This window comes from Trichosurus vulpecula, chromosome 3 (assembly GCF_011100635.1).
Source record: "Trichosurus vulpecula isolate mTriVul1 chromosome 3, mTriVul1.pri, whole genome shotgun sequence".
In the NCBI taxonomy this organism is placed as follows: domain Eukaryota; kingdom Metazoa; phylum Chordata; class Mammalia; order Diprotodontia; family Phalangeridae; genus Trichosurus; species Trichosurus vulpecula.
In genome coordinates, this window is record NC_050575.1 from 100,045,037 (window position 1) to 100,072,208 (window position 27,172).

General features: G+C 41.2%; 2 protein-coding genes across 2 annotated transcripts in view; one reads left to right on the forward strand and one right to left on the reverse strand.

Moving 5' to 3' along the window:
- The window catches only part of CHMP4B (charged multivesicular body protein 4B), a 61,114-nt gene that overhangs the window by 10,452 nt on the left and 23,490 nt on the right, over positions 1-27,172 (forward strand). The window lies entirely within an intron of this gene.
- On the reverse strand, positions 10,824-13,804 carry LOC118843918 (motile sperm domain-containing protein 1-like). Its single transcript, XM_036751708.1, has one exon. The coding sequence runs from the start codon at positions 13,566-13,568 to the stop codon at positions 12,921-12,923; it is 648 nt and encodes a 215-aa protein (XP_036607603.1). The 5' UTR covers positions 13,569-13,804; the 3' UTR covers positions 10,824-12,920.

Genomic DNA, 27,172 nt, shown 5'->3' on the forward strand with positions numbered 1-27,172 from the left:
TCCTTGTTTCTTCACACCCTTGAACACCTCTTTGGCCCTTTTTTCTCTCTGGGGCCTCCATTTTGGGAAGGGGCCCCAGCTAGTTATCTTTCATATCATCCTCCTGAATCTACTTCTGACTATCCAGATTGCTACTGGGCCCTCTGCATGGGCATCTTCTCACACCCCCATCTATTCAGCTCCCTTTTTTTTGTTGTCTTTCCCCATTAGAATGTAAGTTCTTGGAGGGCCAGAATCTGTCTTTTTGCTTGCATTTTATGTTCAGCACATAGCACAGTGCTTGGCACACTCTGACAATTAATAATTGCTTCCCACCTGCTTTAGGAAATTGTGAAGCTCTTTTAATGAACCCAAGTTTCTCTAGGCAGCACTTCTTAAACCCCATATAGGGTCCCCTAGTTTAAGAAGCGCTGAAGGAGTCACAAGTGGAACAAGTTTAAGAATCCCCAGCTAGGGAACAAATGCCAGCCTTTTACTGGTGTTGCTGTTTGGCTGTGACACATATGCTCTAATAAATCTCTGAAGAATTGAAAATGAATTTAACCAAGAAAAGGAAGGGAGAATGGTTGATGTGAGTAGGCAGAACATATACCCAATGAGGAGCTTTGAAGAATAGGAAGAAAAAATGTCATGGAAATGAAGATAGCCTGGTGATGTGCCAAGGGCAGGGGGCAACAGAGAGCTCCACTGGTATCCTCTTAATGTTAATAAAAATGGAGGAAGCCCTCTGGCACCTGGCATGGGCCTTCTTTGGCATCTCATGAGAGGACATGGGCAGATCATCCAGGATAGGCAAGAGTGGCTGGATGAGGGTCTGCATCATTGGAGAGAACATCCAAATTTAGGAACTCACACATCCATTTGAGTCTCGGGTATTATCTGCGTCAGACTTGTGATGAAGGTGCTTTGTAAAATTTTAAAGCCTTATAAAAACACAAGGACTATTACTATTTTTTTCTATTGAACTTCCTCAAATACCTTTTTAGCAAAATATACCCAACTTAGAGTGCAAAGATACTTTGCAGTAGTTTGAAGGAATTAAGAGATATCATTTGTAATACAGGTTGATAAAGTATGGTACAGACTTCATTACTTAACCCTTGTTCAGCTCATTTAGTTAATCAGACTTTGAACAGATTGCTGTTGTGTTTTGTTCTCAGGCTGACCAGTGCAGTAGCCTGATATTGAGCTTCCTTCATCTTTTCTTAATAAGCCACTCTTCTTTCCCTTCAGTCTGAGGTAAACCTCTTATTTCCTATAGTTACTGAGGAAGCAGGATCCTTTCCTTAGGCCTGCCCACCCTAGGCAGCTCTTCAGCATCCTGAGTGATTGAGCTCCTCTTGTATCCCACTCACAGAAACTTCCCTTAAATCACCTGTTTATTTCCTGGGCCCAGCCTCTGATCACAAACTCCTTCCCTCTTGTTCCTGCCTTACGTGTTTCAAACATTTAAAACAAATTATTTTATTGATGCCCTTTTTTCTATTTACATTGATTTCCAAATACAGCCTACCCTTCCCTTTACTCAACCAGCTTTTCCTAATAAAGATTTAACAAACACGCAAACCCAGCACCAAACAGTTTAGCAAAAACAACTACTACATTGACAACCTCTTAACAGCATATGAAGCATTACACACACAGCTTCCAGTGAAAGGAGATGAATTTCCTTATCTCTTCTCAGGGCCCAATCTTGGCCATTATAATAACACAGTATTTAGTTTCACTTTCTTGTTCTCTCCACTTCCGTCATTGTGGATACTGTGGATTTTATTTTCTAGTTCTGCTTCCTTCATTCTTAATCACTTCTCATAAGTCATGAATTTCTCTGAATTCTTCATAGTTGTTCCTTTAAGCACATTTATATTGTGTTTATGTAACATAATTTGTTTAGCTATTCCCCTATTGATGGATACCCACTTTGTTTCTAGGTCTTTGCAACTGAAAAAAGGGCTACTATTGGTATTTTGGTATAGACAAGACCTTTTTTTTTTTTATGTACCTTGACCTATATGACTAGCATATGACCCCGTGAGTCAGAGTACAGGCATTTTAGTCACTTTTTCCTCCTAATTCCTAACCATAGCTCCACCAACAGTGTCTCATGCCTGATTTGCCATAACCCTTCCAGCACAGATTGTTTGCACTGTCTTGGCCAGTGTAATGAGTGTGAGCTGGCGGAATGGCTTGACTCAGAGTAGTTGTCAGTGGCTCCATGTTAGCTTGCCACACAGGCTCCTGGGGAGTGCTCCAGAGACCTGTGCTTGGCCTCGTGCTGTTTAACAGTTTTTATTAGTGACTTGGATAAAAGCATAGATGGCATGTTTGTCATATTTTTAGATGACGCAAAGTCAAGTGATAGTTTACACATTGGATGGTAGAGGCAGGATCCAAGAAGGTCTTGGCATTCTATTAATTCTAATAAGATTAAATGTACCAAGGCTAAATGTAAAGTCTTACAAATTTAGTATAAAAAAATTGAGTTAATATGTACAAAATGTTGAGGTGTGGTTAGGTAGTTGTTTGTTTAAAAAGAATCTTAGATGTGGAAGGGACTGGAAGGGACCTGAAAGGCCATCTAGTTTATTTTTACAGATGAGAAAACTGAGGACCATGGAGATTGTGACTTGCCTAGGATCATACAGGTATGGTAAGTGTCAGAGGTGGGATTTGAACTCAAGTCCTCTGACTCCAGAGGCAGTTCAAAATAAGATCATACGTAGCCGTTAGCAGTCTGTCAGGACATAATTTTAAAAATAAAAATATTTTGGAAATTTAATGCAATTAAATAGAAAAAACTTAACTTAAGAGCTTTAGTGGACTTCAAGTTCAGTATGAGTCATCTGTGTAATGGACGCCAAATAAACCAAGGCAGGTTTAGGCTTCATTGCAAAGAGTCATAGCTTACAGCTGAGGGGTTGCTGGGTATGGCCAAACCAGTTTAAAATGGAGGTCCGGTCTGATTGTTGGTGTGTTAATAAAAAAAGAAATGTGTAAACATGTGGTTTTCTACCATCAGTGTGCTGCTGCAGGAATCCTTATGTGCAGTTTAATGGCCCTGCTTCTGTTTGAGTTTGACATCACTGATTTACAGGATAAGGAGGGTGATAAAAACAAGCATTTTTAAATGACTGTTATTTGTTGGGCACCATGCTAGACTCTAGGGGAAACAAATACAAAAAACAAACAAGCCCTAATTCCATCCTTAAGCTCAAGGAGCTTAGGTTCTGTAATCTCATAGTTCTCTGTTTTTGCCACACAACATCTGGAGCCTTGTGTTCAGTTCTGGGGATGGTGTTGGTAAGATGGAGAGCATAGAACAGTAGGTAGCCAGGACGGTGAAAGGCCTTGAGTTCATGTCACTTGAGTATCGATGGAAAGAACTGGGGAAGTTTGGCCTGAAGAAGACTCAGGGGAACACATAATTGTTGCCTTCAGATATTTGAAGGATTCTCATGTGGAAGAGGGATTAGGTTGGTTATTTTTGAACCCTGATGGCAGCTTCCAGAAGCAGTGGGTAGGAGTTGCAAATTTATAAATTTAGACTTGATGTTAGGAAAAAACTTCATAATGATTGGAAGTATCCGTAAGTGGAATGAGCTGCTTTGGGAGGTAGTGATTCCACTTTGGCTATGTTGTAGTGAGGATTCTTTTTTCAGGTATAGGTTGGACTAGGGGTCTGCTGAGGTCCCCCAAACCTCTAAAATTCCATGAGGGTGAGAGTGTATGTGTCAGTGACTTACCACTTGCTGAAGGTTTGTATGGGGCTCTGTTTCTGTCATGGTGGTCCTCAGTGGCAACTGATCATCAGAAACTCTGCTTTGCCTTTTCCCTTAATGTTACTGTAACATTCTAAGACAAATGTGGGCACATCCTCATGTGAATCTTTCAAGGTGTATATTAAAAGAGACAAAGGATATTAGTCCTACATGAGGTTTCATTTTGAGGAGAGGGAGAAGCTACAGCCTTAGCTGGGTGTGGCAGCACATGCCTGTAATCCAAGATAACAGGGAGGTTTAGGCTCAGGCTGGTGGATCTCTTGAACTCAAAGGTTCTGAGCTAGGGTGGGCTACACCCATCTGGTGTCCGCACTAAATTTAACATTAGTATTCACCTGAGCCCCGGGAGCAGGGAGCCACCATGTTGCCTAAGGAGCACAAAGAGGCCCAGGTTGGAAATGGAGCATTTCAGAGCTCCTATGCCAGTCAGTAGTAGGATTGGGCTCATGAGTAGCTCCTGCATGTCTAGTCTGGGTGAGATGGGGAGACCTAGGAGGAAAGGCAGGCAGAAGCAGACAGGCCTTCACAGGTCGAATGAGTTATTGCTCAATCAGTAGAATTGCTTAATACAGAACTGAAGGTTCTTAGTGCTTTGGACGTTGCAAAGAAGGTTGAGACCCTGACCTCAGCTATGTGGCAGAGTGGGCAGGGCACTAGATCCACTGTCAGGAAGACCTGAATCCAATTTCGCTTCACACTCCCTAGCTGTGTGACTGGGGCAAGGCACTTAACCTTTGTCTGCCTCCATTTTCTCATCTAGGGTTGTTCTGAAGATAAATGAGATGATATGTGGAAAGCTCTCTGTAAACCCTAAAGCACTGTAGAGATGCTGGCTTTTATTAGCTCTTATTATAGGGGAAATAAGATAGCCATTCTACATAGTAGAGTGTGGAAGTGTCTAAGAGAGGCACACAGTACCCTGAGATTCTGAAGAATGGAGAGGGAGATTCAGCCGGGCAGCAGGGAAGGCTCTTAGGAGGACGTGGCAGCAGTTAGAGTAGGGGGAGGTCAGTTGCAGAAGTAGGAAAGCTCAGTATATATTTAAAGAGAAGTGACTATCCCAATTTGTTTAGTGTCACTGCACTGTTACTCTAAAATCTGCTTCAGTTTATAGCCAAAAGTTACTCATACTGTCTCTTAGTCTTCCCATTTGTAAAAATGAAGGGCTTGGATTGCTAAGATCCTTTCCAACTCAGACAACAACAAAAACACACCACAACTCTGAATTCTAAATGAATGCTTTATCATCCATTTTGTAATCAATTGATGCTAGTTTTTTCACCTGGCATTTTAAACTGTATCTTACGCCTATGATAGCAGGTACTTTCCCTGGCTCCTCCTAAGGCTTAGCTGTGTTGCCCTGAAGGAAAGGAACTGGTTGAGGGTAGCGCTCATAAATATAAGGTAACTGACTTTGATTAAGAATTTCTAGGGCAGAATTTTCCTATCCTGGTTTTTTCAGTTTCCCAGAAAACCTCCAATTATCTCTAAGGTTGCACTGAAATTCTTTAAAAAATGTATTATTGGAGAATCCTTAATTAAAAGATAATAACTGATACTTTATGGTGGCTAAACATTGAGAGGATGTGGCATCTTCCAAAAGGTTGGGAATCAGTACTCCAGGGTAATTTTTTAGCCAGGTATTTGTTGAGATGCTCTCACTTCAGAAAAAGCTATTAGTAGCCAGGGTATATAGCTCATAATCATAAAATGTCAGAACATGTTGGATTCTTAGGAGATCAGAGCAGCTGGGCCTACCCCTTCATTTTATAGATGAAAAGACAGAGGCCTATAGAGAAGTGATCTGTCCAGAGTCACACAGCTAGATAGTAGCAGAATGGTGTCAGAATGTGGGTCTTTTGACTCCCAGCCCAGTGCCATCTTCATTATACCACCATCTCTGCTAACTGTAAAAGATGACAGCCACCGTAGTTGTGTAGTGTGCTCAACCTTTTCTTCTTTCTGTTATACGGGTCAGAAAAGCTAGGGCAGAATTAATGGCCACGGGAGAGGCAGTCCTGTGAAGCCCCCTTGATATACTGCAGGGCATCCTTCCTGGCAGGGTTGGTTTTGAATCAGTTGCTTAACTATGGCTTCATCGTTGTTGTGTTGGTCAATGAGAGGGACCAGTTTCTTCTGGAAGCTGAGTAGAATCCAGTCCTGATGAACAAAAGCCCAGCAGGAAACAATAAAAGCAAGTAAAAGTGGTTACTTCTGTGAAGTAGACAGGTTTGGAGAGGAAGAGGGTCCTACTTCAGCTGGAGATAAAATATGCAGGAAACTTTTCCCAGTGTCCAGGGCAGTGGAGGAAACCAATATCAGAAGACTGGTAGGCTCATTGACAATTGTAATAAAGCCTTCATTTTAGAATATCAACTGCAGAGATTTAATACTGATATCATCAGTGTTTCAGGCTTGCACGTATTTATCTGAGAGAGCATTGCCCAGTTTCTGTAAAAGTCTCATGTACTCAGTGTAGCATTTGGTTCCACATATAAGTAATTCAGTCTGTTAAGAATGTGGAAAAAACCTAAAGCTATCAGGTTCTAAATGATGACTGTTAAAATCTGAAGTCCTAAAAGCAGTTCTATTCATTTTAGTTAATTTTCAGATTATGCTCCCTTAGCTTTATATCTTGGAAGTTATGCTCAGTATAAACAAAAGAAAAACCTGTTAATGATGAGGCTTTCCAAATATCTTACTCACTAATTTAATTACCCTGGAACAATACAAAACCTCTGCAGTGAATTCCACAGCCGTACAAAAAGAGATTGCTCTAAAATCATTCACGCTAAAAAAACAAAGTTGGTGGAAGTTTCATAGTGCTTGGATAGCAGATGGACAGTGATCTGGAATTTGGGCTGGATTGCATTTAGAAAATTTAGCAGTGCTTTTAATGATCCTAAGCTGCCCACTGCAGCTAAAGTCTGTCTCTCTAGCAACACACAGACTTCTTTTAGTAATGCAGTGTATCTGTAAATTGTGGCACGCTGGGATCTTAAAATCATCAATGTTGTTAGTTACATGAAGGGCAAGGGAAAGATACATGGTGGGCATAAGTGCATTATTAACAGTGATTTGTGCATAAGTGGTGTAGAAGACGTTATTGATATAAGAGTGTGTGTGTGTGTATGTGAAAAGAAGGAGATCAGTGTTTCAACAATCCAGCTAGTAGTTTCTGTGGGGGTGTAAGACCCACCAACAACCAGCACCCAGAAAGCTGCCAACACACTGCAAAAGCACAGGTTCTTTTGATCTGCTTTAGTAAGGAAAGCAACATTAAGGGGTTGACAAGCTTACTTTAATTCAGAACACAAATATCATTCTCTTAGTTCAGGGGGAAAAAGCCAGCACCCTGAACTTAAGAATAAAATACAAACAAAGTACAAACATCGACAGACAGACCTTGTCTGATTCAAATCCCAATACATAGTTACCAGAGTTGAACAAAGTCCCAATATCCGGGTTTCCGAGCTGGAGGGCTTCTTAGCTACAGCTTCCGGGGAGTCTCCAACCGCCACCAAGAGTGAGAGCCCTGCGAAAATGGCTCTGTCTTCTCTTCTTATAGGGTTTCAAACGTCATCAAATGTCATCTGAATGACCAGAACTTAGGCTGCTATGATTGGCTCTTGAGTTAGCACCACCCCTTGGTACCCTGGGAGCTTCACACCCACATAGGCTTAGCACCTAATAGGGGTTTGGGCCTGGGGCTTAGCACCTACTAAGACTCAAGACAGGCATGGCTCTGGAGTTAGCACCTCCCCTTAGTTAGCCCCACCTTGGGCCCCACCTTAGTTACCAATCCACACCCACATAGGTTTTACACCTGATAGGGGTTTGGGCCTGGGCCTTAGCACCTAGTAAGACTCAGTAAAATACACTGAATTACTCTTGAAACAATCTATACTTGCAAAGTAACTAATACATCATAGTTTGCAAGGGAAGGCTGCAGATGGAAAGCTGAAGGCCTGGATTTCCATTCCCAGATCATCCCTTCGCTGCTGAACCCACCAGCTTTGTGACCTCATGTAAGACATTTCTTCTCCCTGCACCTTAACTATCTCAACTGATTCAAAGTTGCTGTTAATGATATGTGATCTTTGAAAGATAATGGAGAAGAGCTGTTAAGAGAATATAGGCCAGGGAATTAGACCTTGATTCTTGACAAATCTTGTCAATGCTTTAGGGATTCTACCACATTGATTCATTGTGCCTCTTGAGAGATGGTGGTGAATACTGGAGTTTTAGACTTGGATTTAGGGAGGATTTGGGGTTGACTCTTGCCTCTGACAGTAACCTTGTGATCATGAGTAAGTCACTCTCTCTGAGCTTTAGTTTCTTCATCTGTAAAATGGGGGTAATAATCGCGTCTACAGGTATATTGTGAGGATCAAATGACCTTGTATGTAGAAATCACATTGTAAATCTTAAAAGTACATTTAAGTGTTAGCTGTTCTCATTATCTTTCTACCTCCCCAACACACTTGGATCCTTCCCCTCCTTTCTGGTCATATATCTACCACTTCAGTTGAGGTCTTCCATCATCTTTTCCCTGTTGTAATATCCTATTACTTGACTTCCATCTGTAAGCTTCTCACCTCTCCAATCCATCCTCTATATAGCTGTCAAAATAATCTCCCAAAACACAGGTGTCTGACCATGTTACTCATTGGCTTAAAAACCGTCTGTGGCTCTCTGAGTTAAAATATAGACTCCTGAGCTTAGCATTGAATACCATTTACAATCTGGGTCCAACATACTTTTTCCTGAGTTCATATTATTCTTCTTCATACTCTCTACATTCTGGCCAAACTAGCCAACTTCTACTGTTTCCTGAACCTGGAGTCTCATCTCAAGGCTCCAGATCTTCTTCCCAGTTCTTCTAGTCTGAGGTTTGGCATGTATTCCTCCCTCACCTCTGGTTCCCATCTCTTAGCCTAGCTTCAAGCATCACCAAGTATTACTTCCTGGAGAAACCTTTCCTGAACCCTTCCCCCCACCCAGGGCATTTTTGGGGGGTCTTATATTAGCTTTTTACTTACTTAATGTTCTTGTTGCTTTTTGTTTTTATACCACAGTACTCTGCTTGTCGTTGATTTCTTCTTTTGTCACACAGAGCCAAATATCCCACTTGTATGACGGCATATCCCAAATTCTACATCCTGAGGCCTCTCTTCTCTTGAGAGGAGGGAGATGTGTTTTATGTTAGTTCTACAGGACTGAAATGGTTGATCACAGAGTTCTCCTGCTTTTTAGTGTTCTTATTTACATTGTTAGAGACACTGTCTGAGAATTCTCGCCTTCTATTTCTTTTACTCTGGATTCTTCACACAAGGCTTATTTACTCTCAATTCCTCATTTATTATTTTTTTTGGTGCAGTAATATTCCATTACACATTCATATCTCACAGTTTGTTTAGCTGTTACCCGTTGATGAGCACACTTTTTGTTTCCATTTATTTGCCACCACAGAGAATGCTGCTATATCTAGGCCATTTCTTTTTGTTGTTGTTTACCTCCTTGGGATAAATGCCCAGAAGTGGGATTGCTGGTTCAAAGGTATGAACAGTTTAGTGACTTTTCTCAAATCTAAATTGTCATTGACTCATAGGCATGAATTACCATAAAAAAGACATGTCTTAAAAATAATAGGAAATAGAGGACATACATTTCTTTACTTGTTTGTTTGTTCAGATACTTGCTTTTGAGCTGTTTTGGAGTTAAACAGATTTTCTTATTGCCTAGTAGGCAATGTACCTGTATTTGAAACACAAGACCAACAGTGCAGTGGAGTACAGAGAATGGTGAGCTTAGCAGCACAGCCCTTGGGGCCTGCTCCCAGCTCCCCTTGAGCTTTTAACCTTTCTGAGTCCTAGTCTTTACATCTGCGAAATGAAGAAGGTGGGGCTGGACCAGAATAATTTCTGAGACTCTTTTTAGCTCAAACATTCAGTTCGTAATTCTAAGCTTTAATTTAGGATAAATTCAGATGGAAAAATACGCCTATCTCATTGAAAAAAGTAATGTTTTCGTGCCACTGCTGTATATATATTGTCATCAATTTGCTTCATTTTTCAGTTCTCTCCCATCTCTCCAAACCTACTGGACTGTTTTTATTGGGTAAACAGATGAGTAAGAGCTGGCTGTCTGGCACAGATTATAGTGCTTTTTAAAAACCCAAACCTAGGATTACATAAATTTGGCACTTGGCTATAAGTAGCAGAGGACACCCAATTCTAGGCTGTGTCTGTCGTGATGGTCCTTTTTAATTAACTGATTTCTATGAGACAGTAAGGGTGACTTGGGGATTGTTTTAAAGTTCTTACTTACCAAGTAGTTTCAGTTAAAAATAACTTGCATTGTGAAAATTGTGTTGCCTTGTGGGACAAAGTTTATAACATGTTTTTGCCGTATAGCAGGAGTTTTGTGTCTTGGTCCCCTTTGGCAGTCTGGTGAAGCCTACTTCTTTCTCAGAATCATGTTTTTAAATGCATAACATAAATACAGAGGATTAGCAGGAAGGAAACCAGTGATATTGAAAGACAGCAAAATATTTTAAAACAAGTGACCCCAGGGTTAAGAAATCCTGCTCTCCAAAACATCTTGGATATCAAATCTTCGCAAGATAAGTGTTACATAGGTTCCCCTTTTCCCCATCCCCCATAACTGCTGCCTTTCTAATTCTAGCTTCACTTATTTTGTTTGTTGAAAAGCTTTTCAATTTCATGTCATCAAAATTGTCCAGGTTCATCATAAAACTCTTTCATAGTTTTACTGACATGGTACTAAATCTTTAAATTATTTAGGCAGCATCATCATTTAAAAAAATTACCATGGCCCAGCCATGAACTATTAATATTACCAATGACTTGTTTTCCTTTATTTCTGTAAAGAGTTATGGTGTTAGTCATCTAAGTCCTGAATCTATCTTTATAAGTGGACTCTAAGACCTTTTATGTTTGTTAGTTATTTTGAATGTTTTCATTCCTATTTCCTGCGGCGTTTTGTTTGTAATAAATCAGAGAGACACATGCTTTAGGGGGTGTGTATATGTTTATTTTAAGCTTGCTGATTTACTGAAGTTATTGTTTTCAATTAATTTTTTAGTTATCTCAGACATCCTCTTAAGTAAGCAATATCTGTTGCAAATAGCAGTAATTTTTCATCCTCTTTGTCTTATGCTTATTCTAGTAAATTATATAAAATATTGGTGAAAGTGGACATCCTTGCTGCTGATTATATATATATTGCAAAGACTTGTGTTTCTCCATTACAAATAATAACTGACTCTTGATTTTAAAGGATCCTTAAGAATACTTGTCTTTGTTCTTATAAGCCTGAAAAAAAATGATGTGTATGTACATTTTCCATAAGGTTTGTGGTAGTCAAGAGTGGTTGTCATTTTAATATATCATTCTCTCCAACTCTCATATATCAGATATAATTTTAAGAACTTATAAATGAAATTCACTTTTCATATTTTATGATGTAACTGCATGTTTTTTCCATTTATTTTTAAATGAGGCTCAATGGTAACAAGTCAGGAAAGACCTAACTCTGAAGAATTAAAGTTGAGACATTTTAAAGGAAACAGAGAGGGCCCTGGTGTAAATGCTTAGGTTGCAATGTATTACCAATGTAGAATTGCACCAGAGAAGTGGTGTAGAGGTGTCAAACTCTAGCCTGCAAAAGCTCCTGAGTGCAGCCCAAACTAGATTAAAATGTAATTGGGAAATAAGATTAATAAAATAAATAAAAATATAATAAAAGATAGGTATGTTAATATGTGGTTTTCTAAGTCAGCACGTGGCCTGTAGGGATCATTTCTATTTGCGTTTGACACCACTGATGTAGAAGTTGGCTTTATAGAAGGATCATAGATTTAGAAATGGAAGGTATCTCAGAAGCCTAGATCTAGTGCATTCCTTTCAATCTACAGATGAGAAAAATGAGGAAATTTTCAGATAAGTAAAAAGTCATTTAACTGATGGACAATCTAGATAATCCTTTGGTATCCACAAAAGATGTGTAAGAGGACTTCCAGTTTATTAGATGGACCCTCAAATGAAGGATTTACAGGAGGACATAGAAGGAGCTGCAGAGAATAAGAAGGTATACTCGGGTTGCCATCTGCATCACTGGAGGGAGTACCCACATTAACAAGACAGTAGATCCATCAGAGCACCTTATTTACTCACATTTTATTCCTTTTAACATTAAAATCATAGAACTTTAGAACTAGAAGCAGTCTCAGAAATTTAGTCCAATTTCCTCTTTTATGGGGAAAGAAATCGAGATTCAGAAAGGGGAAATCACTTGCCTACTATGGTCACATATTGAGGTAGTGACTGAGTCAGGACTTGGAACTCAGGTCTCTTGAAGCCTACTAGCTCAGTACTTTGTTTTCCCCCAGTACTCTTTCCATACCTGAAATGAAAATCAAAAACAGTCTTTTTGGTTCTCCCCAATTCCCAGTGTTGCTTAAAAATTGCTGTTAGAAACTTAACATTAAACACCAGTACAACCAACCATACTTGCATAATAATATACATTTAAATTAACTTTCAGTGCCTGAAGTATCACATTTTTTTCAGTTCCTCCCTTTAAGTTACCATCAGAACTATCACATTATCTCAAAAGCTTCAAGGACCTTAGTGGCCTACCTATACCGAAAAAAACCCAATCCTCACTTAATATTATTCAGCAAGTGGTCACCCAGCCCTGAGGCAGCCCATTCCACTTTTGGACAGCCCTAATTTTAAAGAAGTATCAAGCCTAAATTTTCGTCTTTGCAGCACCCATTCCTGGTTCCTAGCTCATTCTCATTCACTTTTTTTAAAAATAGAAAATGTTATTTTAATAAGCCTTTTTCCCCCAAAAAAGTATAATTATAAAAATTTCCTCAGATAATTTTACAAGAGTCATTCGACAAACTATCCTAACTATCTGTAACATGAGCACAAGGTGCTGGCGTCCTTCAAATAAAGTTATACATCAGTTTAAAATATATACATATATTACACATTTGCAAGTATTTTAAATCACCCGAGTTTTTCTGTAGCATAGAGTCAAGAGGGAATAAAGGGCAGTCCACATTCATGGTGTGAAGGTGAAATGATTTCAGTCAATTTCAGTCCTTGCTCATAGTCTAAGTATAACCATAGTGATAAGACCTAAAACATAAGCAGCTACTAATTTCTGATTCACACTTAAATGGAAGTAGTGAGGCACTAGAGATTCCACCTCTCCCAGCGTGGGCAGCATCAGAGCTGCAATGCACACTATTCCCAGGAAGACAGTTAATAAACTAGGTCCCGAAGAGACAGCCTTGTTTTCCGTTTGACAGGATAGCATCTGCTCAAAGAAGGCACTTTCTGCCAAGTGTTCCTTTATCCTTTTTTCCTCTTCTTCCTTTCGTTGTTCTTTGGCCGATGGCAGAAGGGTCGCAATAATCTCTTTGCGTCCTAAAGCCTTCCTGTGGCTTTGCTCCGAAACTTGAAGACGGAATTTGTCTATTACATCATAGTGACAGGGCCGGACATCTCTATGACGAATGACGATGTCCACGCAGCACTGAGGCTTCACCGCACCCGCGGCGTCCACGACCACGTACTTGTTGGGGGTGGTGCACAGCACTTTGAACTTTAAGGCAAACTCGTAGGGATTGTACAGAGTCAGCACCTGCTTGTGGGTGGACTGGTCGTCTGCATAAAAGATCAGCTCCGTAGGAAACACGAACACGGGAAGGTTGGCTTCCCCTAACTCGGGCTGCCGTGGTGGCTGCTGCATTGGCGCGGAGCCCCGGGCCGCCGCCGCCGCCCTCCCGCGGCTCGCCGCCACTCGCGATTCCCTTCTCCGATTCAGTTAAAAACCCCAAAGCACGGACCGAACGCGGCTCCTCGGGCACGGTCCCTCCCCCTGCGAGCGCGGCGACTACGACGCTTCCCCCCCAGTCCTTTGTCACCGACTGGGGCTGCGCTGGCTGCTGGGATACGGGAGGACGCCGGGCGGCGGTGGTAGCGCCGCGCTGCGTAGCCGCTCTTTGGGCGGAGCTACTGTCCTGGGGAGCGCCGCGGGGGCCTCCTCGGCCGCCGGAGAGGGGGAGGGGCCTCTGCGGCGCAGCTGAGGCGGCCGCGCCCCTGCTTTTCCGGCGCTTACCCGTCCGGGCCTCCTCTGCTCCGCCCCCGCCGCTGTTCGCCCTGCCCTGCTTTGTTCGCAGGTTCTCCGGTCTTCCTCTGAGTCCCTTTCAGATGCTTTTCAGTATTTCATTTCGTTAATGTATTTGACTGGCCCTTTACGTGTTTCAGTTTAACCATCTCTCTGGACACATTTTAGGTTACATCCATCTTTAACTTCACCAACATTGGGGCGGTGGGAACGCAGTACCGCTGTGTTATCTGAGAAATTGGGTTTATATATCGCGTCTGACGCCTGGGCTGCGGGGCCGAGCTGGGGCCAGCCCGGCAGCACTCTGAAGATTAAAGGTGGAGGAACAGGCAGTCAGAGAGCGTGTATTGAGCTCCTGCAGGGTGCCAGCCACTGCGCTAAGGAAATGCTGGGGAGGGCAGTAATGAGATGGAGAAGGTAGGAGGGTTCTGTATTTGATCCTGGAGGTGAAAGGGAGCCACTGGAGTTAATTGAGTAGGGGGAGGTCTTCACCTTAGGAAGATTGATTCTGATAGCTGAGTGGGGAGGAACATGAGGCAGGCAGACCCACCCACCAGTAGGCTTTTGTTGTAGTCCAGGTATGAGGTGATGAGGGTCTTCTTCAGGGTATTGGCAGTGTCAGTGGAGAGAAGAGGGGCATATACGAGAGATGTGGACAGCACTTGGCAAGGGATGGGATATGGAGGAGGTGAGGAATAGAAGATGACACTGAGGTTGCAGTGCCAATCTGTATTGCCGGAAAGTTTCTTCACTGGGAAGTTGGTACACCACTGAAATCATAGATGGGGAGGGGCAGGGGAGGGCATATCAAATTCTGTGAACAGTTTGGGGGTTTTTTGGGGTCAAAGAATACGATTACCTTTTCTAATAATTATATTATTTCTAACATTATTTTCTTTTTAAATTTTGACTTCCAAATTCTCCCTCCCACCCTTTCCCCACCCACTGAAAAGGCAAGCAAAAATGATATCAATTATGCATGTGAAATCATACAAAACATATTTACAACTTAGCCATATTGCAAAAAGAAAAGCAATAAAAATAAAGTGAGAAAATTGTGCTTCAGGTTGCACTCAGAGTTCATCAGTTCCTTCTCTGGAAGTGGAGAGCATTTTTTCATCATGAGGAATTGTCTTGGATCATTGTATTAGAGCAGCCAAGTCTTTCACAGTTGATCACTATTACAACATCGCTGTTACCGTGCATAGTGATCTCCCAGTTCTCACTTCACTTAGCATCAGTTCATATAGGTGTTGGTGTGTTTTTTTCTGAAACTACTGCCTTCTTCACTTCTTGTAGCACAATAGTACTCCATCACTATCATAGGCCACAACTTGTTCAACGATTCCTCAATTAATGAGCATCCCCTTGACTTCCAGTTCTTTGCCACCACAAAAAGAACTGCTGTAAATATTTTTGTACAAGTCCTTTTCTTTTTTCTTTGACATCTTTGGGGTACAAGTCTAGTAGTGGTATTGCTGGGTCAAAAGGCATGCACAGCTTTATAACCCTTTGAGCACAGTTCCAAATTATTCTCCAAAATGATTGGACTTGTTCATAATTCCACCAGCAGTTTGTTAGTGTACCTATTTTCCATCATCCCCTTAAGCATTTGTCATTCCTGATAATGTGTGAGGTGGTACCCCACAGTTTTAATTTGCATTTCTCTAATCAATAGTGATTTAGAGCATTTTTCATATGACTGTTGATAGCTTTTGATTTCTTTTTGTGAAAGCTGCCTCTTTATATCCTTTGACAGTTTATCAATTGGGAAGTGGCTCTTATTTTTATAAATTGGAGATTTGAGAATATTTGAGAAATGAGGCCTTTATCAGAGGAACTTCTTGTAAAATATTTTGGTATTTGGTACTTCACTGTGGTACTTTTTATGTTTTTTGATATTTTATTTCTTCCCCAATTACCTGTAAAAATAATTTTTAACATTGTTTGAGTTCCGAATTCTATACTTCCTCCCCCTAACCCCTCCCTGAGATGGTAAGCAATCTGATATAGGTTATATAGGTGAAATCATGGAAAACTTGAACAAAACAAAAAAAGGAAGTGATGGTTTGTATTTAGATACCATCAGTTCTTTCTCTGGAGGTGGATAGCATTTTAAGTCCTTTGGGATTGTCTTGGATCATTGTTTCTGAGAATAGCCAAGTTATTCATTGTACAGTATTGCTGTTACTATGTACAGTGTTCTGGATTCGTTCACTTTACTCTCTGTCAGATCATGTAAGTCCTTCCAGGTTTTTCTGAAATTGTCCTGCTCATCATTTCTTATGGCACAGTCATATTCCATTACAATCATCTATGTGGTACCTTTTAGCAAAATGTAGTTTACCTGATTATTTCTTAATTAGGTCTATTTTTGCTTTTTCTTTGTCTGAGGTCATGATTACTACCCCTGCCTTTTTACTTTAGGTCCTCAAGCTCAGCCTTTTGATAGATTTTGCTCCAGTCCTTTATTTGAACTCTGTATTGTCTTTCTGTTTCAAGTGTATCTCTTGTAAACAACGTATTGTTGGATTCCCTGTCAACTTCTGTTTTATGGGTGAGCTCATCCCATTCGCATTCACAGTTAGGATTACTGGGTATTTCCCTCCATCCTGTTTTCTTCTCTTGATCCTTCTCTTTTTCTCCTGTCCCCTCTCAAAGGTCTGTTTTGCTTCTGACCATTGCCTCCCTTAATATACCCTCCCTTTTGTCTTTTCCCCCTCCCAATATCTCTTATCCCTTTTGCCTTCTATTACCCCATTGAATCAGATTTCTGTACCAAACTCTGTGTGTGTATGTGTATGCTTTCTCTTTGAACCAGTTCTAGTGAGAATGAGGTTAAAGCATCACTCACCCCTCACTCTTTTCCTTCCAGTGTAAAAACTCTTCTTTGCATGCCTCTTTTATATGAGAAAAATTTCCCTGTTCTGTTTTCCCTTTCTCTCAGTACGTCTCTCTTTCTCTTTTACTTTTTTTTAAGGAGATCGTCTCAACATAATTGACTCACACTCATGCCCTTTGTCTATGTAGAGTTCTTAAGAGTTACAAGTATCATCTTCTCATGTAGGAATGTAAATGGTTTAAGGTGGTTGAATGAATCCTTCATGATTTCTCTTTCTGGTTTACCTTTATATGGTTCTCTTGAGTCTGTCAGATTTTCTGTTCAGCTCTGGTCTTTTCATCAGGGTAAATGATTCTTGGTTGTAATCTTAGTGCCTTTGTCCTTTGAAATAACATATTCTAAGCCCTCCATTCCTTTAACATGGAAGCTGCTAAATCTTGTGTTATCCTGACTGTGGGTACACAGTATTTGAACTATTTTTTTCTGGCTGCTTGCAGTATTTTCTCCTTGACCTAGGAGCTCTGGAATTTGACTATAATGTTCCTAGGAGCTTTCGTTTTTGGCACCTCTTTCAGGAAGTGATTGGTGGATTCTTTCCATTTCTATTTTACCCTCTGGATCTAAAAATGTCAGGGTACTTTTCCTTGATAATTTCTTGAAAGAAGAGATCTAGGCCTTTATTTTGATCATGGCTTCCAAGTAATCCAATAATTCTTAAATTTGTGCTGATGTTTCCAGAGCTAGTTCTGGCAGTCTGCAAGTTTTTGGTGCTTCCAAAGTGGAGTGATCCAGGGAAAGGTGTGGTCACTGCTCTCCTGGTCTGCATTCTGGTCTTTACCCACGAAGGGCGCTTGTTCCCCTGCAGCTGCAAGCCCTAGTGCTCCTCTCTGCCCTGGAACTGTGACCCAGAACTGCATAGGGACAATAGAGTTGCCAGTCAGTGCCAGCTGCACCCAGTTTTAGCAGAAGAGACTCTGTAGCCTCTTTCTGACTAGTTGTCTGATCCCCTTGGTGGCTCTGGGCTGAGAGCTCCTAAAGCTGCTGCTGCTACACCCCCACCCCCCAACACACACACACACACACACACACACACACACACACACACACACACACACACACACACAGCCTTTACTGCCACCTCCAAAGCCTGCCCCCCCACCCCTCGAGTGTGTGTGTGTGTGTGTCTGCACACACCCCCTCTGTACAGGCCTCCACGCTGGTGTCACAGACCTCTCCTGCTGACTATCTAAGTTGTCTTAGACTAGAAAAATGTCTCACCCCAACCTTTTGTTGGCTCTGCCGCTCCAAAATTGGATTTAAGGCATTATTTTAAAGTTGTTTAGAGGGGAATATATTGAGAGACTTCACCTGTATTGTTGTCTGTACGTTACCAATCTTTGGTATGATTATTTTATTGAGTAATGCCATAATGCCCCATAAAGATATTACGTGTTTACGATTCCACCAGCATTTGAGTGTTTATGTTTTCACACGATCCTACCACCTCGTAATTATTTTTTTGCTTGTTTTATGGGTATGACGTGGTATCTCCAAGTTATATTAATTTGCATCTCTTTATCATTGAGATTGAGCATTTTTCAAGTGATTATTAACAGTGCTATCTCTTAAAATTGTATACTCATGGCTTTTTAGTGATTTCTCTGTTGTGAACAGGGGTTGGTTGCTACTGTGTCTTTTTTTAACAGTTCCTTATGCATCTTATTTATTTCTTATATCTGACCTATGATTTCATTGTTTTAAGGAATTCCCAAGGAGGAAATTCCCCTAAGAATGCAAAAAGGCACTTCTTCTACTAAATAGAGAGCAACTTAGTCCACTGACTAAAATAAGTGACTTGCTCAGGGTCACACAGTCAGTATCCGTCAGAGCTGTTACTTGAACTCAGGCTTTACACACATCAAGGCTAGGTTTTTATCCCTAACATGCTGCTACTTCTCTCTTTGTATTATTTAGTTGCCAGGTTCTGTCACATTTGTCATAAAAATTCTCCTTTTTGTTTTTTCATGTTTTTCTTCTTTCTGATGCAGCCACTCCCACCAAAAGGCATTTCTGAATGTAAAGCATGTTTTTACCTTTCTAGGGCAGAGTTAAAATATTAGCAGCTGGCTATTTTAGAAGGGGAAGACTTTAATAGAGGAGTCACAACCTTTTTTTGGGTGAAAGTTGTCTTCCTTGAAGCTTTAAGATTCTACTGGAGAACACCAGTGAAATCAATAAGCCTCAGAGACAAAGGGCCTAGGTATTCTTGGCTTTCCTTACTCCGATTGGGAATCTTGGGAGGGAGAAGGGAGAAAGGAGTGTCCTAGGCTTAGTTGCTCTGAAGTCCTATCAGGTAAAGGCATTGAGTGAGATCTTTAATTCAAACCCACTACTAATTGAAGACATTGCCTTAAATTCCTAACTATTCTGCCTTTGCTCTCTGCTCTCCTCCTCCCTTCTTTGTTCCGTTCTAACTCTAGCTGCCCCCTCCCCTCCCCCCATCCCTTCTGATCTTGTCCCCATCACTCTCTTTGCCTTTCCCAGTCCAAAGTTTCCAGAAGCTTTGTGCCATTCTCTCCCCTCTTTCCTGGGCTGCTGCCCAGCAAGGCAGGATGGGTAGTCCCTGCTGTTTTCCCCCTCCCCTTCCCACCAGTGTGAATGCCCTGCTTTTGTCCTCTAGAGGGGATGCTCTGCACTCAACATACATTGAAAATTAGGACCCCAGCCTAGGAGCTGGGTTTTCTGGGATTTCTGCTGCCAAAACACAAAAGCTGCGTTAAACAAAAGGGGGTCTTGTTGGCATCATTTCAGCTGGAGATGGTGAGAAGAAAAGCAAATTGGAAAAAAAACAGTGCGTTCTAGCCTGGGAACGGAAATCAAATGGAAAACTCTTCCTTGCCTTCAGATTCCCAGGGCAAGGGAAAAAAATTGTTGTGTTTGCAAAGTTACTTTTAAATATTCTCCACAGCCTTCTGCATATGACTTTCAAATCTGACGTAGTTATTGGTCCAGCTCTTTCTGTTGTCTAAGCCCAGACCAAAGTCCTATGCTGAGGAGAAAGCAGTTCCAAGATTTGCAGAAAGTCTAAATGAGCAGGCCCAGCTGTCTTTTTTCCTCTTTTTGGAGAAGCCAGGACCACTATTATGAGATGATTACTCTGCAGGAAATAAGAAAATCCTGTAGAAAAAACAAGCAGCCTTATTCATTTTTCATATTGGTTCCAGATCCAGGGGTCACCCTCCAAGCCCTTTCTGATCTGTCCCCTCTGATTTCACACATTTGAGAGCAGGTACTAGGTAATGTGCATGGGCCACAGCTGCCCAGAAGTGCTTTTTGCTGTTAAGAGGCAGCCACAGTGGTTAATCAGCATTTCAAAAAGTCTCAATGATCAAACTTAGTCTGAAGATCTGAGCTCCAATTAAATAGGCTATGATTGGGTGCACTCCCTCCTCACCCTATATCTCTTCTTGGTCCTGTTCCTTTCCCATAACTCCACATTTCTCTACCCAAATATTTCACCATTTTCCTTGCCCCTTACATACTTCTCTCACGATCTCTTTTATGTGTGGGGCTGTCTCTCTGTATGTGATTCTTTTCTCTCTTTTCTGCCCTCTCTCCTTTCCCTGACTCCCCTTTTTGCCCCTGTCAGTTTCTTGTCTCCTCTCTCCCCCTTCTCTGCCTCTATTCTCTTTGGTTTATAGATTTAGAGGTAGAATGAACCTCAGAGATCACATCTGGTCCAACTCCTTCAGTTTACAGATAAGAAAACTGAGGCCCAAGGAGTGACTTGCCCAAGAACACATATTTAGTAAGGATTAGAGGCAGGATTTGTATCCAGGCCTCTGGCTCTAGAATCAGTGCTCTTTCTCTTCCTTCTAACCTCTTTCTGTCTCAGTCTTCTTCTGTTGCCTCCTCCTCTGTCCTCCCCACCTCCATTCTCTCTTCCCATAATGTCCCTGCCTTCTTACTCTTCCCCTGTCATCTCTGTCTCACCTTTTCCTCTTTTCTCTTCTCCTTCCTTCAGTTCTTCCTGTTTCTTCTGAATCTTAAGCTTTATTGTTTAGTGAATAGGGTCCTGGATCTGGAGTCTAGAAGTTGAGTTCAAGTCCTCTCCTTGCTACTTATTAACTGTTAGTCCCATCCCTCAACAAATAAGTATTTCACCCATATGGCACTGTCCTAAATGCTAGAGATGCAAAGAAAAAAACAAATACCTGTCCTCAAGGAGGCTATAATCTTGCCAAGGGAGACACCATGTACTATAAGACGGTACAATCAATACAAGTTATTATCCGGAGAGAGGCACTAGAAACAGATTCAGAGAAGATTTCCTGGAAGCAGTGCATTTTAAAGGAAACTGGAGATTCTAAGATGTAGAGTTTAGGAGGCAGTGCATTCTGGGCATGGAAACAAGCCTGTGCAAAAAAGGACATGGAATGTCTCCTGGAAGGAACTGCAGTGCTGGTCTGGCTGAGTTGAAGGAGAGTAATGGATGTGGAAGCCTGGAAAAGTATAACGAAGCCAGTTCATCAAGGGCTTTAAATGACCTGGGAGTTTGTATTTGATCCTAGAGGTAATACTGAGCTGGTAGAGCCTGAATAGGGGAGTGACATGAGAAGACCTGTGTTTTAGAAATACTCTTTAGCTGCTGTAGGGAGGATTGATTGTAGAGGGCATAGATTTGTCAGGAAGACCAATTAGGGGGCTACTGAAACATCCAGGAGAGAGGTAATGAGGAGCTGAATTAGGGCAGTAGCCTTGAAGTAGGCCAGTTTAAGTGGTCTCACTTAAACTCTTTGGGCCTTAGTTAAAACAGAGTACCGCTTGTATTAGCTTGCAAGATTGTTAAATGAGGCTTAAGTGAGATAATATATGTAAATCACTTTGTAAACCTAAAAACTATGTGTAAATGCAGCTATTTTTAAAAGTGTATTTTTATTTTTACATTAAATATTCCCCAATTACATTAAATTTTTTTTACCATTCATTTTTTTAAGATTTTGAGTTTCAGATTCTCTCCCTACCTTCATTCCTCTCCTTCACCTTTTTAGAAGGCAAACAATATGTTGATTATATCTGTGAAGTCATACAAAACACATTTCCATATTAGCCAAGTAAATGTAACAAATATTACTTTTACTTCTACTTTACAAAGCTCCTACTTCCCTGCTCAACACTTGCCTGATATTCCTCTCACATCCCCCTCACCTTATACCTCCTATATCTCCATTCTTCCTCTGCCTGTCTCCTGCCCAACTACCCACTCACCCATCCCCTCCTGTCTTGTCCCCTCTGCCTTCAGTTCTTTTCTTCCACTTCTTATCTCTCTTACATACCACTGAGCTAAGGCATATTTTTAGTAGTGGTGGTATTTTTTGGACAAAATTGATGGTTGTTTTCTCTTTTAAAAGTAGGTAGATAGAACTTTTTAAAAATGCAAGCTATTTTACTTGCAACATGGCCTTCTGTCATCTCTTTCTTATGGGTCAGGGGCCCTCAACTGACACTGAGGCATTGACAGCCTTGCTTGGATATCCCTCTGTAGAGAGTTTGTCTCTGGCTGGAGGTTATGGTTTCCTAGGAGCTAGCAAGCATCACTCAGTAGAAACATTTTCTTTCATTGTTTATGAGCTGAAGGTGATTTCAAGGTGTAATTAAAAACCACCCCCAAAATTGCAGCTCTGACTGTGTCTAGCATTGATGTAGAGTAGGTTTAAAAAGAATTAATGGAAAAAAAATTATCCCTTCCCACTTTTTTTTCCATTAATTCTTTTTAAACCTTCTTCCTGATGGAGGTGCATTGAAAAATATATATGAGAGTGTGTGTGTGTGTGTGCACTCATGCTTGCAGTGTAACCCTTCTAAATTAAATTTGAGTTTTGTTTTAGAGGTTTTAAAAATCTCACCTATCCTTTCTGTACGTACACAGAGGGCTGTCTTCAGTCATCCTGATCTATATCTTGCCATTGGACCCAAATGGCTCTAGAGGAGAAAGTGAGGTTGGTGACCTTGCATAGCCCTCCCTCACATTTTGAAATCCAGTTCACTTGCAAGTCATGACATCATCTTCCTGATGTCATGGTCCTCTTCAAGAACAAAGGATGAAACAACAACCACCTGTACACATTTTAAATATTCCCATAGACCAGTAAAGCAAATTCCCACTTTGGCCGTGTCCAAAAATTCATGTCTCATTCCGGATTTTAAGCCAGTTACCTCTGACAGGAGATGGGTGATGTTCTTTGGATTAGAGGCAGGCGGGTGGTGGGGTGCAATGGAGAGAATGCCAGGCCCGGGTCAGAAAGACCTGCGATCAAATCCAGCCTCAGACACTTGCTAGTTGCGTCACCCTGGGCAAGTCACTTAACCTCTCCCTCAGTTTTTCTCCTTTATAGAATGGAAATAATCTCACTTTACCTCCCTCAGTGGTTGTAAATATGAAATGAGATAAATGTAAAACGCTTGGCTTTACTTACTTACATGGTTTTACTTGGACAGGAACTTACGAAGTTCCTGGTGCATAGTAAGAGTGTGTGTGTGTGTGTGTATAATATAATATAAAGTTACCTATTATTATTGTTGTTGGTGTCATCATCATCATTGCATTAATCAGAATTCTGAAGTCCTTCATGGTTGTTTTGCACAATATATTTTCAAATTAGCTGTTCCATATGGCATCAGCCATGTCCAGGCCCTAAGGAGAAGTCAGGGGTTGACGGGCAGTACCTGAGAAGTCTCAGAATAGAGGCTTTCATATGTGACTTTCTGTGTCAAGAAAAAAATAAAGGATCAAAGAAACTCAAGACTGGAAGAGTGGACTTCCTCGAGGGGCCTATCTAGGCCGATTCTGGGCTTTACAGCGTTACTAAAACTAAGACCATAGCAAAGTCCTTTGTGGTTTCTCCTTTCTTCCCTAGCCTTTGTTTATAATCTGCTAACTAGCTTACTGCTTCCCTTCTAATTCTGTATTTTAAAACAACAACAACTTTTTTCCCCAATTGTAAGTAAAAACAATTTTTAACACTCATTTTTTAAAATTTTGATTCCCAAATTCTTTCCCTGTCTCCTTCCCCTACGTCTTCCTTGAGAAGGCAGGCAATTTGATATAAATTATACTTGTACAGTCGTACAAAACATATCTCCATATAGGTCATGTTGTAAAAGAAAACAAAGAGTCCCTCTCAAGAGCAAGAAGAATAAAGTTAAAAAAAAAGTATGCTTCAGTCCCCATCAATTCTTTCCCTGGAGGTAGATAGCAGAAATAAATCCTTTGGAGACCCTCACACCTTCTGGTGCTAGGATGGCAGAGTAAGGAAGGAACCTCTGAAGCCTTCTTAAATTCACCTCTAAATAACTAGAAAACCTCCTCAGAATTGATCTAGGAGCAGGCAAGCAGCTTATCAGCACAGGAGGAAAGGTCTGTCTCAGGGATGGAAGGAGATCGAGGTCCAAGAGCAGCAGCAGCAGCCACTAGCCTCACAGTAGAGGGCCTACAGCAAGGCTTCAAGCCTTGGCCTAACCACCAGTGAGGCCCACTTTCCTGCAATATGGCCGTCCCCAGGCCCCCACCCTAGCAACTCTACCCCCAGTACAAACCACTAGTAAGGCCTTGAACCCATTGCTGACCAGCAGTGAAGCCCTACCCTAGAGCTGGCCAAACAGCAAAACCTTGCCTCTGTGGCTTACCAGCAGAGAAATCTTGTTTCCATAGCGACCCAGCAGCGGGGGCCTCACCCTTGGAGCAGACCTACGATAGGATCTTTCTTCAGGACCCGCCACCATAACAACACAGTAGCAAGGCCCCACTCCTGCAACAGGCCAACAGGGAGGCCCCACCCCCAAGTACAAGCCAGAAGGGAAGCCTGCCCTCCAGAGAAAGCAAGCATCTAAGCCCTGGAGCCCAGTGAAAGCCATCAGTAACATCTAGAGCCTTGGTGCAGAGAGCTTGGGACAGTGCAGGACCAGAGCCCAACTCTCACATAAAAACACCAAATCACCAAAAAAAAAAAAAAAAAAAAGGCAGAAAAAAATGAACAAAAAACAAAAAAAGTTTGACTATAAAAAGTTTCTATGATGATTGAGAGGCTTGAGGCATCAACTCAGAAGATAATAGTGTCAAGATGGCTACATGTGAAGCCTAAAAGAAAACTGTAATTTGGTCTCAGGCCCAAAACAAATTCCTGGAAGAGCTTAAGAAAGATTTTCAAGAAGCAAATTAGAGAAGTAGAAGAAAAATTGGGAAAAGAAATGAAAGAAATGCAAGAGAATCAAGAAAAAGGAGTCAGTAGCATGGGAAAAATATAAAAAAAATTACCAAAGAAGATAACTCCCTAAAAAAAAGAATTGGCCAAGTGGAAAAGGAAATACAAAAGCTCATTGAAGAAAATAATTCCTTAAAAATTAGAATTGGACAAGTGGCAACTAATGACTCTATGAGACATCAAGATACAATAAAATAAAAAAGGACTGATGATGAAGCATGCTGTCTGCCTTCAGAGAAAGAACAGATATTGATTGAATATAGACTGAAGCATGCTTTCTTTTTTTTCTTCTTCTCTTATTTGAGTTTTCTTGTACAAAATGACTAATGAAAATGTTTTACATAAGTGCACATGTATAACCTATATAACCTTGGGGAGGAAGGGATAGAATTTGGAACTCAAAAGTTTAAATAAAAATGTTTAAAATTGAGGAAAAAAGAAATGTCCTTTGGAATTGTATTGCTGAGAATAGCTAAGTCCTTCACAGTTGATTATCGTTATAACATTGCTGATAGTGTGTACACTTTTCTGCTCACCTCCTTTTCCATTAGTTCATAGAAATCTCAGGTTTCTCTGAAGCCATCTTGCTTATCATTTCCTATAACACAGTAGCAATCATAAAGCACAGCTTGTTCAGCCATTCCTCAGTTGATGGGCATCCCTTTTTCCCCCCCAATTCTTTGCCACCACAGAAAGAGCTGCTATATTTTTGTACATGTAGGTCCTTTTTCTTTTTTTTAATATCTTGGGAATTACAGACCTAGGGAGGGTATTGCTAGGTCAAAGGGCATGCCTGGTTTTATAGCCCTTTGGACACTTTTCAGGTGGAGGTTGCAAAAGGATTAATTCAGGCTTGATATGCAGAAAATAGAAGACAATGGAATGAGTGAGTTGCTGTGGGAAAGGTTGGGTTCCCTTTTCATTGGAGGTCTTCAGGCAAAGGCTGGATGGTCACTTGTCAAGGCTGTTGTCTAGTAGTAATTCCTTTCGTGTATGGGTTCTTGCCTTTGGGGTTGAACCAGGTGGCCATTACAACTTCCAGTTGTACAATTCTGTGATTCTGTGACTACCAGTTCTTGAGCTACTAGAGGACAATTCAAACATTTATTTAAGTTCTGAATTGTGTAGTATAGAGATAGGAGTTCAAAGAAGTGATCAGTGGAGCTCTGTCTAGGTCTTACCTGTCCCATCTGTATAATGAGAATAATAAAGCTTTTCCTGCCTGGAGGCAGGGCGCTGACCAGAGGATTGTATGAGGGTCTTTTTATAAAATCTATGATGCCATGACATTTTTTCAGTTTAGTTCTAGAGCTGGAAAGAGGCCTCATGAGGTCCAACCCCTCCATTTTACAGATGAGGAAACTGAGGCACGGGGCAAGAGGCAGGTAAGAAAAAAGGTATATAAGTAGCAGAACTAGGACTTTAATGGATGTGCTCTGACAACATACTCTTTCCAGTTCAGCACTTGCCTCCCTTATCATCATCCAGAAAGTTCTTAGAATTGTAAGCAGATACCTAGAGGGGGGACATAAGTAAACCGGGTCACATAGCTAGTTAGTGTCAGGGGAGGAACTAGAATTCAGGCTTCCTGATTTTTGGTCCAGTGTTCTTTCCATTAATATCATGGTAAACAAGTAGAAAATTGTATTTAAAGTACAGCATACATATTAGTTGCTACTATCCTACTGCTGCTACACAGTTGTGTTAATAACCGCCTATTTGTGCCTGACTAACCCTTTGCCAAGTGAAATAGCTGAAATATCTATAATGGGCCAGTATCATATCTCCTGTGCTGAACTGCTTCTCACTGCTGCTTTTCTTATTTCCTCCAGATTTCCTTATTTTTGTTAATGACGTATCTAGGGGTCAGCTTTGACTGTTCTTTTGCCTTATGTTCCATATCTAGTTAGTGGCCAGTTCCTATCCTTTGTCCCTCTGTGGTGATTTTCACATTGTCTCCTCTCTGTTCTGAGGGCCATGACCCTAGACTAGACATTCATTCATTCCATTTCAATAACTGCTTAAATGGTCTTCATACCCGCAGTCTCTTCCCCTCCTGTATACCCTTTATGCCATTTCTAGATTAATCTTCCCAATGTTTAGACCTGACCACGTCATTATGT

Excerpts from the sequence above, each read along its gene's own strand:
- LOC118843918 (XM_036751708.1), bottom strand. The coding sequence starts at position 13,568 with ATGCAGCAGCCACCACGGCAGCCCGAGTTAGGGGAAGCCAACCTTCCC.